Source organism: Electrona antarctica (genome assembly GCF_951216825.1).
Source record: "Electrona antarctica genome assembly, contig: SUPER_10_unloc_1, whole genome shotgun sequence".
Taxonomy (NCBI): Eukaryota; Metazoa; Chordata; class Actinopteri; order Myctophiformes; family Myctophidae; genus Electrona; species Electrona antarctica.
Window position 1 is genome coordinate 491,547 of NW_027638778.1, and position 15,684 is coordinate 507,230.

The 15,684-nt window shown below is 41.8% G+C and overlaps 1 protein-coding gene across 1 annotated transcript; it reads right to left on the minus strand.

Annotated features, from left to right (window-relative positions):
* Positions 1-252: 252 nt before the first annotated feature.
* On the minus strand, positions 253-7,338 carry LOC306931771 (5-hydroxymethyl-dUMP N-hydrolase-like). Its single transcript, XM_079532401.1, has 4 exons — positions 7,149-7,338; positions 6,875-6,949; positions 4,292-4,402; positions 253-1,127 (listed from the first exon to the last, which is right to left on the minus strand). Exons 1-4 carry the CDS (start codon positions 7,282-7,284, stop codon positions 991-993), a joined length of 459 nt encoding a protein of 152 aa, XP_079388527.1. The 5' UTR covers positions 7,285-7,338; the 3' UTR covers positions 253-990.
* Positions 7,339-15,684: the final 8,346 nt, after the last annotated feature.

Below are 15,684 nucleotides of genomic sequence, written 5' to 3' on the forward strand. Positions count from 1 at the left end.
CACAGAGGAACTCTAGCAACACTTATAGTGTTAATTTAGTCAGAGAGGAACTCTAGCAACACGTATAGTGTTTTATATGAAGTCAGAAACACACACAGAAGCAAACCAAACGCTACTTTCTACAACGTTAGACTTTATTATTGTGATGAGGCTACAGTGACACCTGGTGGACAGAAGTGTTTTTTAAGGACATTGTTTTTGTTTTGTTTTTGTTTTACAATCATCATGTTTGATCATCACTTGATCCCAGTTTAGAACACATTGAATGTACTGTAGACATTAGACAAGTTACAGATGTATTATTCCAAGAGATGTCTGTCTGCCTGCCTGCCTGCCTGCCTGCCTGTCTGCCTGCCTGCCTGCCTGCCTGCCTGCCTGCCTGTCTGCCTGCCTGTCTGCCTGCCTGCCTGCCTGCCTGCCTGTCTGTCTGTCTGTCTGTCTGTCCGTCCGTCCGCCCGTAACTCAGAGGTTCTCAACCTTGGGTGTCGCCAAATTATAAAAACAAAATGCAACTGAATGAAAATGGAAATGTAGAGTTTACATAGTAGCCTACGTGGTGCATGCATACATTAATGATTATATCTGGTTTCAGTATTAATTTATGATTTATTTCTCTATTATTAAGGTTATTTTTGCAGTCTTGTATTGATGGTGGGGAGGGAAGGCGGGGCGGGGGTCGCGAGACATGGCCAAAGCATGTCTGGGGGTCCCCAGAGGGGGTCCCCAGCCAAAAACATTGAGAACCCCTGATCTAACTAACTAACGGAACAGGAAAACAAATAAAAGAGGTTTAATTTAAACAATGTATAAGTTGATGTGTTGAATGTGTGGTTGTCCCTCAGGGCTCTGGTTCAGGGTGTTAATCTATTTCAGGTGTTCCTCAGGGCTCTGGTTCAGGGTGTTAATCTATTTCAGGTGTTCCTCAGGGCTCTGGTTCAGGGTGTTAATCTATTTCAGGTGTTCCTCAGGGCTCTGGTTCAGGGTGTTAATCTATTTCAGGTGTCCCTCAGGGCTCTGGTTCAGGGTGTTAAAGTATTGATCCAGTAGGTCTTCAATCTGCTGAGGGTCGTAGTCCATCACCTGGATTACATGACCGTCCTGCGCTCCTCGGATCATGGCGGACAGACCTGCACACAATACACAACTAGTTAGCATCGTTAGCATCCAACAGACACACCTACACACAATACACAACTAATGGTAGCATCATTAGCATCCAACAGACACACCTACACACAATACACAACTAGTGTTAGCATCGTTAGCATCCAACAGACACACCTACACACAATACACAACTAGTGTTAGCATCATTAGCATCCAACAGACACACCTACATCCATCATCATCATTTTTCGACCGCGGTCGAGATCATGGATGTCACGCCAGACTTTCCGGTCCTTCCATCCCCAGTTCCTGCTTGCTGAATACAACCTGTTAGCGTCCAACTAGCCTGGCCCAGCCTGTGTGGTTTCTGGTCTTCGGCTTTTTTTTTTTGCCGAATGCGAGCGAAAATAAACATTACATTACATTACAGTCATTTAGCAGACGCTTTTATCCAAAGCGACTTACAATAAGTGTATTCAACATAGGTAGGGAACAAAAACTACTAATCACCAGAAGTCTTTAGTGCATTTTCTGCAAAAACAAGCAACCAAGAGTATACCTAGTGCTAAGGTAAAAGTGGGTAAACACCTGAGTACCGAGGCCAGTGTCCGACAGACAGACCTACTTTCCCCCCGCAGGCTAATACATAATACAAGTATCTATTTATCTATCTATCTAGGCGTATACTGATATGGCCATAAAATGGACAGAAAAATAAGGTATTCCAATGCAGCTATGCCCAAATATGGAGTGTGTTGTCATGGCACCAGGTACAAATTACAACGATGCAATTATCCTTTAACATGAATCGTAAGAGACAAAATCATCAGTCAGAAAAAAACATTGCTGCATGAAGTGACTTCCCCTGAAGACCATTAAGCAACATTGATTGAAGGTTGTTGCTGGTGTGTGAGATGTTTGGTTGGACGGTACATCTGAACGGAGGTCCAAAGAGACCCTCCCATGCTGCTGTCATAGTGGAGCACAAGGTGTACTCCTTTGGAGGAGAGGACAACAATGACAGTGATCACACTGAGGTTCTTGTCTTCAACACAGTGTCTTTGTTCTGGATGAAGGTGTCCCCAGTTACACCTGGGAGAGGAGGACGTCCTCTTGAGGTTCCCTCCAGTCGCCAGAGCCACACAGCTGTGCTGATAGAATATACCGCCTACATCTGGGGAGGGTTTGATGTAAAAACGAAGGAGTACTGCAACGTTCTTTATGCATTTGATGTCGACGCCCACAGATGGTTCCAGCCCAAGGTTTCTGGAACTGTTCCAGAGGCGAGGCGGAGCCTCCGTCTCTGGAACGGAGGCGGAGCCACTCAGCCTGTGGAGGCGGAGCCACTCAGCCTGTGTTTTGGAGAAGGTCATGTACGTCCATGGAGGATGGAACCGGACCAGTAACTATAATGACATCTACAAGATGGACACAAACACAATGCTCTGGGCTTTTATCAACACCAATGGCACTCCACCTTGGTGTCACTCTGCCGCCATCATTGGGACAAGGATGTTTGTATTCGGGGGCCTAGGGAGCCGGGACCACAACATCAGAGTGTTTGACACAGAGACCAACAAGTGGCTCAACAAGTGGGCTCACCTTCAGCACAGCTTCATCCAGGAAGACGCAGCCTTCATACAGCCTTTGCCTACAATTCAGAGCTGTACATATTGGGTGGCGAAGCGTGGGCCACATTTAAAGTTCAACCCAGAGACCTCCTCCTGGAAGCGTGGGCCACATTTAAAGTTCAACCCAGAGACCTCCTCCTGGAAGCGTGGGCCACATTTAAAGTTCAACCCAGAGACCTCCTCCTGGAAGCGTGGGCCACATTTAAAGTTCAACCCAGAGACCTCCTCCTGGAAGCGTGGGCCACATTTAAAGTTCAACCCAGAGACCTCCTCCTGGAAGCGTGGGCCACATTTAAAGTTCAACCCAGAGACTTCCTCCTGGAAGCGTGGGCCACATTTAAAGTTCAACCCAGAGACCTCCTCCTGGAAGCGTGGGCCACATTTAAAGTTCAACCCAGAGACTTCCTCCTGGAAGCGTGGGCCACATTTAAAGTTCAACCCAGAGACTTCCTCCTGGAAGCGTGGGCCACATTTAAAGTTCAACCCAGAGACCTCCTCCTGGAAGCGTGGGCCACATTTAAAGTTCAACCCAGAGACTTCCTCCTGGAAGCGTGGGCCACATTTAAAGTTCAACCCAGAGACCTCCTCCTGGAAGCGTGGGCCACATTTAAAGTTCAACCCAGAGACTTCCTCCTGGAAGCGTGGGCCACATTTAAAGTTCAACCCAGAGACTTCCTCCTGGAAGCGTGGGCCACATTTAAAGTTCAACCCAGAGACCTCCTCCTGGAAGCATGGGCCACATTTAAAGTTCAACCCAGAGACCTCCTCCTGGAAGAAGGTTGAGCCCAAGGGGGAAGGCCCCGGTAGGATGAATAACATGTGCTGGTGCATTGTGGGAGATCGTGTCATTCTCTTTGGAGTGCATAACAAATCTGCTGACCTGTACGTCTTAGATTTAAGTCCTAGCCTGAAGACGTTGTGTAAGCTAGCGGTTATTCAGTACGGTCTGGAGCAGTCTGGACTCCCACACAACATCAGGTGGGAACTGGCAGCCATGACAACAACCACAACATCAGGTGGGAACTGGCAGCCATGACAACAACCACAACATCAGGTGGGAACTGGCAGCCATGACGACTGACACAACATCAGGTGGGAACTGGCAGCCATGACGACTGACACAACATCAGGTGGGAACTGGCAGCCATGACGACCGACACAACATCAGGTGGGAACTGGCAGCCATGACAACAACCACAACATCAGGTGGGAACTGGCAGCCATGACGACCGACACAACATCAGGTGGGAACTGGCAGCCATGACGACTGACACAACATCAGGTGGGAACTGGCAGCCATGACGACCGACACAACATCAGTTGGGAACTGGCAGCCATGACGACTGACACAACATCAGGTGGGAACTGGCAGCCATGACAACAACCACAACATCAGGTGGGAACTGGCAGCCATGACGACTGACACAACATCAGGTGGGAACTGGCAGCCATGACGACTGACATAAATACATACATAAATAAATAACATATAGGGCAAACATAGCCCCCTACTCCCCAAGAAAGAAAGAAAGAAAGAAAGAAAGACAACATACTTCTCCCTGATGAAGGTCTGAACAGACACAGGGTTCTCTTCTTCATGGCCACAGCCCGACCCAACTCGTAACCCACGCCTAGCGACGGCTGCGTCACCTCGGCAACGATCACTGAAACGTGAAGACACAGAAATAAATACCTCTTTGATGTTTCTTCAATGTTTGAGGCTTTGGTCTTAACCCATTTTGGGCGGGAACCCCTTTTGGTGTTAGCATTATGTTATGCTTTAGCTATCGAAAAATAGCACATCTACAAGCTCATAGCGCGCCACCGAGTGGCGCGCTACGAGCTTGTAGGTCTGCTATTTTTGAAAAATCAAAGAACGACTGACAAAGAAACATAGCTTTATCAGAAAACTGTCAGGATGTAGAAGACATTTTTAGAATCTAATCTCAGGTCCTTTTTTTTGGCCGCTCCTGTGCCCATAGGCAGCTTTCCGGGTTTGTGTGACCACAGAACATTGGCTTGTGATTGGCTGATCACCTCATAGCGATGATTTGATTGGCTGAGCAAAGTACATATTTGAGGATAAAAGCAAGGGCAGAAATGTGAAGACGCCAAAAGTGATTATTGGCCGGAATGACATTTGTGATGATTTGATTGGTTGAGCAAGGAATGTGATGTATGATGATGATGTAATATGATGATAAGAGTGCCCCTCACTTAACACGCGTGTGGTTTTTTGAGTGGTGTAAACCACTCCTACAACTGGCTTTGTTAGTTTACGTGTCTGTTCGTACCAAAAAAAATGAGCATGGTTGCTATGGTCACCCAGTTCACACGGGTGTGATTTCATTACGTCAGACATTATGTCAGACCACAGTTGATCAGTCTATATAAGACCTTACACCACTCACTTCACACGGGTGTGATTTTTTTTCCCTTTTTACCCCCATGCTAGTAGTTCTGCCAACCCATTCAGCAGCACACACGTGTGTTGCTGTTGCACTCTCAAAACTAATCACACCTGTGTGAAGTGAGGGGTGCTTATCATTATACATCATCATACTCATCACTGCGTGAAAAGAGGAGTTAACGGGCAATTATGGGCACTGTATTTTGCCCGTAAACCTCAAGTTTAGCAGCATATACAGTTAATATACGGTAATATACAGTTAATATACGGTAATATACAGGTGTGATGGTACATATACAGTTAATATACGGTAATATACAGTTAATATACGGTAATATACAGTTAATATACGGTAATATACAGTTAATATACGGTAACATACAGTTAATATACGGTAACATACAGTTAATATACGGTAATATACAGTTAATATACGGTAATATACAGTTAATATACGGTAACATACAGTTAATATACGGTAACATACAGTTAATATACGGTAATATACAGTTAATATACGGTAATATACAGTTAATATACGGTAACATACAGTTAATATACGGTAATATACAGTTAATATACGGTAATATACAGCTAATATACGGTAATATACAGGTGTGATGGTACAATTCGGGAGTTTACCGGAGTTTGTTGGAAAGTTTAACGGGAGTTTCCTGTAATATACACATCAGTGCATGTCATGAACAACTGAATGTATGTGATTTGCTGCTTACTTCACACTTACTTACTTACTTAAAGGACAACTTTAGATTTTTTCAACCAAGGTTCATGTTTTAGGTTGTTATTAGAGAAAGTAAAAGATGAGTGTTATTTTATTTTTTTCATTTGCTGCATTGTTTCATTTTAGGGATTTTAGCTGTTTTTTCACAGGGGGGCGGGGGCATTCGAACATAAGGTTAAATATGTATTTTTTTTACAAAATTGTATATGGTAAATGGTAAATGGTAAATGGTGCATTTATATAGCGCCTTTATCCAAGGCGCTTTACATAGATTGTGCATTACATTCACCCATTCACACACACATTCATACACCGATTGCGGCGGAAGCCATGCAAGGTACCAACCAGCACATCGGGAGCAATTTGGGGTTCAGTGTCTTGCCCAAGGACACTTCGACATGTAGCCAGGAGGAGCCGGGATTCGAACCGCCGACCCATGGATCATTGGACGACCTGCTCTACCTCTTGAGCCACATATATGGATTTTTTTTTATTATTTACTATAGTCCTACTAGACTAGACCCCAATAAATTACATCTGGCCACAAAAGATCACAGGATCTACTGAATGTGTAAAAATTGAGCCTATGAAACACAGTGTGGCTTCCCCCCAGTAGGCTACCTTCACAATCTCCTGTGATCTTTTGTGGCCAGATGTAATTTCCTGGGGTCTAGTAGGACTATAGTAAATAATAAAAAAATAAATCGCTATAACATTGTTAAAAAATACATATTTAGCCTCATGCTCGAATGCCCCCGGCCCGCCCCCCTGTCAAAAACAGGGGGGCAGGTCAAAACATAGGTCAAACTTAAAAAAATTAAAACAGCCAATCTACAAGACCACAATGTGTGGCATTGTGGTCTTGTAGATCGGCTGTTTTTACAACTTTTGCCGTGACACTGTTATAACATAAAATAAAATATTTAGCATTAATTTGTGAAAAAAAAGAAAAAAAAAGAACTATAATGTAATGTAGATCTTTACCATCAGCCATGGTCAGCCACTCCAAGTCTCTGTCATGTATGAACTTATCTCCAACTGTCTCCGCGTCAGGGTCACCTGCACGCACGCACGCACGCACGCGCACACACACACACACACACACACACACACACACACACACACACACACACACACACACACACACAGTCTGTAACCTCATGGTAATCGTAATTGGTAACATTAGGTATACTCTATTGCATTAATCAACTCACCCTTCTGTCACTTCATCATCATAATAATAATAATAATATCTCACCCTTGTCCGTCACTTCATTGTGACTCACGTGTTCTGTCAGAACTTTACCAAAAGTCTGCAGTTTCTTCACTATGGTCTGGTAGATCTGCACATCCTGCCTGCCTCCACGGATGCTGCCGCAGAAGTAGATGTACATTCTCCTGTATTCTGTGCTGGATCTGTGATCTGTGGACTAGTTCTGTCTGGTTGGTTACCTACTGCATCTGACACACACCACGCTGCTGCTTTGGCGCCCTGTATGCAAATTATATATATACTACACATGCGCAGAAGTAAGTGGACGCATGTCCTAGGCTTTGTGGTTGTTTTAGGACAGCTTACATCCTGTGTGTTGCATCACCGTACTGCCCTCTTCTGGGGGTTGGTGACTACTGCACGTGTACTGCATGCGGTGTCATTCCTGCCTACAGTTTGTATTGTCCCTTCAGTTAAAACACTGCTATTCTGTTCTGTTTTCTATTGTGATCTGCTATTTGATTGATTGATGACTGACTGGCTGGCTGACTGGCTGGCTGGCTGGCTGGCTGACACTTTTTTACAGAATGCAAATTGCACAGAGGCACGAAGGGTAACACAAAAAGCCCTCTATATGGGGCTGGTTTCCATTGTGGTTTGTTTGGGGGTATTCAATTCATTATTTGCAATTGTGTTTGCTGTGTTGTATTCTGTTCTTTGTAGGCCTAAACTCTATAGATGTTTCTAATTCATATGGAAAAACTACAGATTAGAATTGGTGAATGACACAATGTGATGTGAACACCTGTCCTCAGGTTTACAGGAAGGATCATTGATACAACATGATCAAACACAACATGATTCTTGCGTTCTTATATTTCTCAAAATACAACTTCACATTGGTCTCTAAGTTCTGGCGCCATCTGGCGGGCCAGTTGGGTCATTCCTACTAGTATTCAGGTGCCACAGCATATGATGCGCTAGCCCTAGAATGGCTCTGTTGTTACATACAGTATATACAGTATTTCACATACAGAGCCATAGAACGGTCGCAGTTACTTTAATGTTGGACGTAAACTTGGCGACCTAGATAGCACATCAGTGAGCTGGATGCAATCCTACCTGGAGGGGAGAGAACAGATGGTGGAAGTGAACGGAACACTGTCCCCCCCCCCTCCCAGTGAGCTGTGGCGTTCCACAAGGAAGCATACTAGGGCCTCTACTGTTCCTAATATATGTAAACGACATGACTTCAGCCTGTGACTGCAACTTGTTCCTGTTCGCAGATGACTCAGCACTGCTGGTCTCGGACAGGGACAAACTGCAGGTTGAAAATGCCCTCAGCTCTGAACTCGGTAGAATCTGCACCTGGCTCGCTGATAACAAACTATCTTTACACCTGGGAAAAACTGAATCCATTCTCTTTGGCTCTATTAGTAATCTCAGCAAGGCAAATGGCTTCTTGGTTAGGTCTGGTCCACAAGATTCGATACACCACCAAGATACCCATGTACCTGTCTAGATACTTCCTTAATGTTAACGAAGTCCACACCCACAACACCAGAGGGAGTGCAACGAACCATGTACAACCCAGATTCGGCACAAACAAGGGACTAAATTCTTTTCGCTCCTATGCCACCAAAATGTGGAACGCCCTACCAACTGTCATTAAGACATGCGAATCCCTTGACTCCTTCAAAACCGCTCTCAAAGGGCACCTACGGATGGCTGCAATTCGAAACTGGCCCCCGTAAAATCTGAATCCCCCCCCCCCGCCCCCCCCTTTTTTCCCCTCACTGTATATATTTCTTTTCCCTTTTTACCTCCTTTTTGATGAATTCCTGTTCTGTCTATAGAAGTGTCTATTTGTACGTCTCTAAATGTTTTGATGATTTGAACATGGTGGACCCTATTGGAAACAAGTGTAATGCTTAATTGGGTCGTCCACTCACAGTTAACAGCCTTTGTATTGAGTTTGTGCTTGAAATGTACTGTAATTCTGCAAACTGTTAATAAATTCTTCAATCAATCAATCAAACCTGAATGTGATAAATGCTCCGTTTGTACTCACCCATTAAATAATTCCAAAGACGTGGAGTGAAATATGGTCCTCTAGTTTTATATCCATGTGAAAGTTCTGGTACAAAACGTGTATTTAGTCAATTATCTCCACTTTTTCAAGAGATGCACACGGACGTCTTTCTCTCCGGGCGAGGGGGGACCGGAATGATCGATGAACTGATTTTACGACGTCATCACCAATTGACAAGGGAAACACAAAAGTTTGGGTCACACAATTGGCAGGTGGTGTGATTAATTACCCAGCACCTATCGCAAGGCACCTGCCAATTGAAAAAGTGGAGATAATTGACTAAATACACGTTTTGTACCAGAACTTTCACATGGATATAAAACTAGAGGACCATATTTCACTCCACGTCTTTGGAATTATTTAATGGGTGAGTACAAACGGAGCATTTATCACATTCAGGCCGCACACAATTGAATTCAACCAGGGACAGTAGCAAGGGATCTATGCCTATGATACATGAAAATTTACGAAGTTAATTAAATGATCACAGGCATTCTAGGTCTAATGATGCGCATGATTGTATGATTGTATCTTGTAAAATAATCAAAAACAGTAATTCCAAAAAGCTTATATTATAGGCTACTATTAAAGCTGTTCTACCATAGAAAACAATGATTTGTACCTCAGAGTAAAATACATGTAAAATAATCACTTTGTTTTAGAGGTATGCTAAAATAGCATCATGTTGTTGTTTATTCAGCTTTCAGTTAAGCCTAGTACAAATATATTATCTAATCAAATTCAAAGTAGCAAAATAAAAACATTGAATTCGCATTATAGTAGCCTATCTATGGTTCTAATGCTTCTCACCACATTATAGTAGCCTATGGTTCTAATGCTTCTCACCACATTATAGTAGCCTATGGTTCTAATGCTTCTCACCACATTATAGTAGCCTATGGTTCTAATGCTTCTCACCACATTATAGTAGCCTATGGTTCTAATGCTTCTCACCACATTATAGTAGCCTATGGTTCTAATGCTTCTCACCACATTATAGTAGCCTATGGTTCTAATGCTTCTCACCACATTATAGTAGCCTATGGTTCTAATGCTTCTCACCACATTATAGTAGCCTATGGTTCTAATGCTTCTCACCACATTATAGTAGCCTATGGTTCTAATGCTTCTCACCACATTATAGTAGCCTATGGTTCTAATGCTTCTATAGTAGCCTATGGTTCTAATGCTTCTCACCACATTATAGTAGCCTATGGTTCTAATGCTTCTCACCACATTATAGTAGCCTATGGTTCTAATGCTTCTCACCACATTATAGTAGCCTATGGTTCTAATGCTTCTATAGTAGCCTATGGTTCTAATGCTTCTCACCACATTATAGTAGCCTATGGTTCTAATGCTTCTCACCACATTATAGTAGCCTATGGTTCTAATGCTTCTCACCACATTATAGTAGCCTATGGTTCTAATGCTTCTCACCACATTATAGTAGCCTATGGTTCTAATGCTTCTCACCACATTATAGTAGCCTATGGTTCTAATGCTTCTCACCACATTATAGTAGCCTATGGTTCTAATGCTTCTCACCACATTATAGTAGCCTATGGTTCTAATGCTTCTCACCACATTATAGTAGCCTATGGTTCTAATGCTTCTCACCACATTATAGTAGCCTATGGTTCTAATGCTTCTATAGTAGCCTATGGTTCTAATGCTTCTCACCACATTATAGTAGCCTATGGTTCTAATGCTTCTCACCACATTATAGTAGCCTATGGTTCTAATGCTTCTATAGTAGCCTATGGTTCTAATGCTTCTCACCACATTATAGTAGCCTATGGTTCTAATGCTTCTCACCACATTATAGTAGCCTATGGTTCTAATGCTTCTCACCACATTATAGTAGCCTATGGTTCTAATGCTTCTCACCACATTATAGTAGCCTATGGTTCTAATGCTTCTCACCACATTATAGTAGCCTATGGTTCTAATGCTTCTCATTATAGTAGCCTATGGTTCTAATGCTTCTCACCACATTATAGTAGCCTATGGTTCTAATGCTTCTCACCACATTATAGTAGCCTATGGTTCTAATGCTTCTCACCACATTATAGTAGCCTATGGTTCTAATGCTTCTCACCACATTATAGTAGCCTTTGGTTCTAATGCTTCTCACCACATTATAGTAGCCTATGGTTCTAATGCTTCTCACCACATTATAGTAGCCTATGGTTCTAATGCTTCTCACCACATTATAGTAGCCTTTGGTTCTAATGCTTCTCACCACATTATAGTAGCTTATGGTTCTAATGCTTCTCACCACATTATAGTAGCCTATGGTTCTAATGCTTCTCACCACATTATAGTAGCCTATGGTTCTAATGCTTCTCACCACATTATAGTAGCCTATGGTTCTAATGCTTCTCACCACATTATAGTAGCCTATGGTTCTAATGCTTCTCACCACATTATAGTAGCCTATGGTTCTAATGCTTCTCACCACATTATAGTAGCCTATGGTTCTAATGCTTCTCACCACATTATAGTAGCCTATGGTTCTAATGCTTCTCACCACATTATAGTAGCCTATGGTTCTAATGCTTCTCACCACATTATAGTAGCCTATGGTTCTAATGCTTCTCACCACATTATAGTAGCCTATGGTTCTAATGCTTCTCACCACATTATAGTAGCCTATGGTTCTAATGCTTCTCACCACATTATAGTAGCCTTTGGTTCTAATGCTTCTCACCACATTATAGTAGCTTATGGTTCTAATGCTTCTCACCACATTATAGTAGCCTATGGTTCTAATGCTTCTCACCACATTATAGTAGCCTATGGTTCTAATGCTTCTCACCACATTATAGTAGCCTATGGTTCTAATGCTTCTATAGTAGCCTATGGTTCTAATGCTTCTCACCACATTATAGTAGCCTATGGTTCTAATGCTTCTCACCACATTATAGTAGCTTATGGTTCTAATGCTTCTCACCACATTATAGTAGCCTATGGTTCTAATGCTTCTCATTATAGTAGCCTATGGTTCTAATGCTTCTCACCACATTATAGTAGCCTATGGTTCTAATGCTTCTCATTATAGTAGCCTATGGTTCTAATGCTTCTCATTATAGTAGCCTATGGTTCTAATGCTTCTCACCACATTATAGTAGCCTATGGTTCTAATGCTTCTCATTATAGTAGCCTATGGTTCTAATGCTTCTCATTATAGTAGCCTATGGTTCTAATGCTTCTCATTATAGTAGCTTATGGTTCTAATGCTTCTCACCACATTATAGTAGCCTATGGTTCTAATGCTTCTCATTATAGTAGCCTATGGTTCTAATGCTTCTCACCACATTATAGTAGCCTATGGTTCTAATGCTTCTCACCACATTATAGTAGCCTATGGTTCTAATGCTTCTCACCACATTATAGTAGCCTATGGTTCTAATGCTTCTCACCACATTATAGTAGCCTATGGTTCTAATGCTTCTCACCACATTATAGTAGCCTATGGTTCTAATGCTTCTCACCACATTATAGTAGCCTATGGTTCTAATGCTTCTCACCACATTATAGTAGCCTATGGTTCTAATGCTTCTCACCACATTATAGTAGCCTATGGTTCTAATGCTTCTCACCACATTATAGTAGCCTATGGTTCTAATGCTTCTCACCACATTATAGTAGCTTATGGTTCTAATGCTTCTCACCACATTATAGTAGCCTATGGTTCTAATGCTTCTCATTATAGTAGCCTATGGTTCTAATGCTTCTCACCACATTATAGTAGCCTATGGTTCTAATGCTTCTCATTATAGTAGCCTATGGTTCTAATGCTTCTCATTATAGTAGCCTATGGTTCTAATGCTTCTCACCACATTATAGTAGCCTATGGTTCTAATGCTTCTCATTATAGTAGCCTATGGTTCTAATGCTTCTCATTATAGTAGCCTATGGTTCTAATGCTTCTCATTATAGTAGCTTATGGTTCTAATGCTTCTCACCACATTATAGTAGCCTATGGTTCTAATGCTTCTCATTATAGTAGCCTATGGTTCTAATGCTTCTCACCACATTATAGTAGCCTATGGTTCTAATGCTTCTCACCACATTATAGTAGCCTATGGTTCTAATGCTTCTCACCACATTATAGTAGCCTATGGTTCTAATGCTTCTCACCACATTATAGTAGCCTATGGTTCTAATGCTTCTCACCACATTATAGTAGCCTATGGTTCTAATGCTTCTCACCACATTATAGTAGCCTATGGTTCTAATGCTTCTCACCACATTATAGTAGCCTATGGTTCTAATGCTTCTCACCACATTATAGTAGCCTATGGTTCTAATGCTTCTCACCACATTATAGTAGCCTATGGTTCTAATGCTTCTCACCACATTATAGTAGCCTTTGGTTCTAATGCTTCTCACCACATTATAGTAGCCTATGGTTCTAATGCTTCTCACCACATTATAGTAGCCTATGGTTCTAATGCTTCTCACCACATTATAGTAGCCTTTGGTTCTAATGCTTCTCACCACATTATAGTAGCCTATGGTTCTAATGCTTCTATAGTAGCCTATGGTTCTAATGCTTCTCACCACATTATAGTAGCTTATGGTTCTAATGCTTCTCACCACATTATAGTAGCCTATGGTTCTAATGCTTCTCACCTCATTATATAGTAGCCTATGGTTCTAATGCTTCTCACCACATTATAGTAGCCTATGGTTCTAATGCTTCTCACCACATTATAGTAGCCTATGGTTCTAATGCTTCTATAGTAGCCTATGGTTCTAATGCTTCTCACCACATTATAGTAGCCTATGGTTCTAATGCTTCTCACCACATTATAGTAGCCTATGGTTCTAATGCTTCTCACCACATTATAGTAGCCTATGGTTCTAATGCTTCTCACCACATTATAGTAGCCTATGGTTCTAATGCTTCTCACCACATTATAGTAGCCTATGGTTCTAATGCTTCTCACCACATTATAGTAGCCTATGGTTCTAATGCTTCTATAGTAGCCTATGGTTCTAATGCTTCTCACCACATTATAGTAGCCTATGGTTCTAATGCTTCTCACCACATTATAGTAGCCTATGGTTCTAATGCTTCTCACCACATTATAGTAGCCTATGGTTCTAATGCTTCTCACCACATTATAGTAGCCTATGGTTCTAATGCTTCTCACCACATTATAGTAGCCTATGGTTCTAATGCTTCTCACCACATTATAGTAGCCTATGGTTCTAATGCTTCTCACCACATTATAGTAGCCTATGGTTCTAATGCTTCTCACCACATTATAGTAGCCTATGGTTCTAATGCTTCTCACCACATTATAGTAGCCTATGGTTCTAATGCTTCTCACCACATTATAGTAGCCTATGGTTCTAATGCTTCTATAGTAGCCTATGGTTCTAATGCTTCTCACCACATTATAGTAGCCTATGGTTCTAATGCTTCTCACCACATTATAGTAGCCTATGGTTCTAATGCTTCTCACCACATTATAGTAGCCTATGGTTCTAATGCTTCTCACCACATTATAGTAGCCTATGGTTCTAATGCTTCTCACCACATTATAGTAGCCTATGGTTCTAATGCTTCTCACCACATTATAGTAGCCTATGGTTCTAATGCTTCTCACCACATTATAGTAGCCTATGGTTCTAATGCTTCTCACCACATTATAGTAGCCTATGGTTCTAATGCTTCTCACCACATTATAGTAGCCTATGGTTCTAATGCTTCTCACCACATTATAGTAGCCTATGGTTCTAATGCTTCTCACCACATTATAGTAGCCTATGGTTCTAATGCTTCATTATAGTAGCCTATGGTTCTAATGCTTCATTATAGTAGCCTATGGTTCTAATGCTTCTCACCATTATATAGTAGCCTATGGTTCTAATGCTTCTCACCACATTATAGTAGCCTATGGTTCTAATGCTTCTCACCACATTATAGTAGCCTATGGTTCTAATGCTTCTCACCACATTATAGTAGCCTATGGTTCTAATGCTTCTCACCACATTATAGTAGCCTATGGTTCTAATGCTTCTCACCACATTATAGTAGCCTATGGTTCTAATGCTTCTCACCACATTATAGTAGCCTATGGTTCTAATGCTTCTCACCACATTATAGTAGCCTATGGTTCTAATGCTTCTCACCACATTATAGTAGCCTATGGTTCTAATGCTTCTCACCACATTATAGTAGCCTCTGGTTCTAATGCTTCTCACCACATTATAGTAGCCTATGGTTCTAATGCTTCTCACCACATTATAGTAGCCTATGGTTCTAATGCTTCTCACCACATTATAGTAGCCTATGGTTCTAATGCTTCTCACCACATTATAGTAGCCTATGGTTCTAATGCTTCTCACCACATTATAGTAGCCTATGGTTCTAATGCTTCTCACCACATTATAGTAGCCTATGGTTCTAATGCTTCTCACCAAATGTTATTCATTGTGATAAATGTAATTTTAATGCTAAAACATCTTGAA

Coding starts and splice junctions, on each gene's coding strand:
- LOC306931771 (XM_079532401.1), bottom strand. CDS start 7,284: ATGTACATCTACTTCTGCGGCAGCATCCGTGGAGGCAGGCAGGATGTG. Junction 4,403..6,874: donor GTGGCTGACCATGGCTGATG/GTAAAGATCTAC, acceptor TTCACGTTTCAG/TGATCGTTGCCGAGGTGACG. Junction 1,128..4,291: donor CAGACCTTCATCAGGGAGAA/GTATGTTGTCTT, acceptor TATTGTGTGCAG/GTCTGTCCGCCATGATCCGA.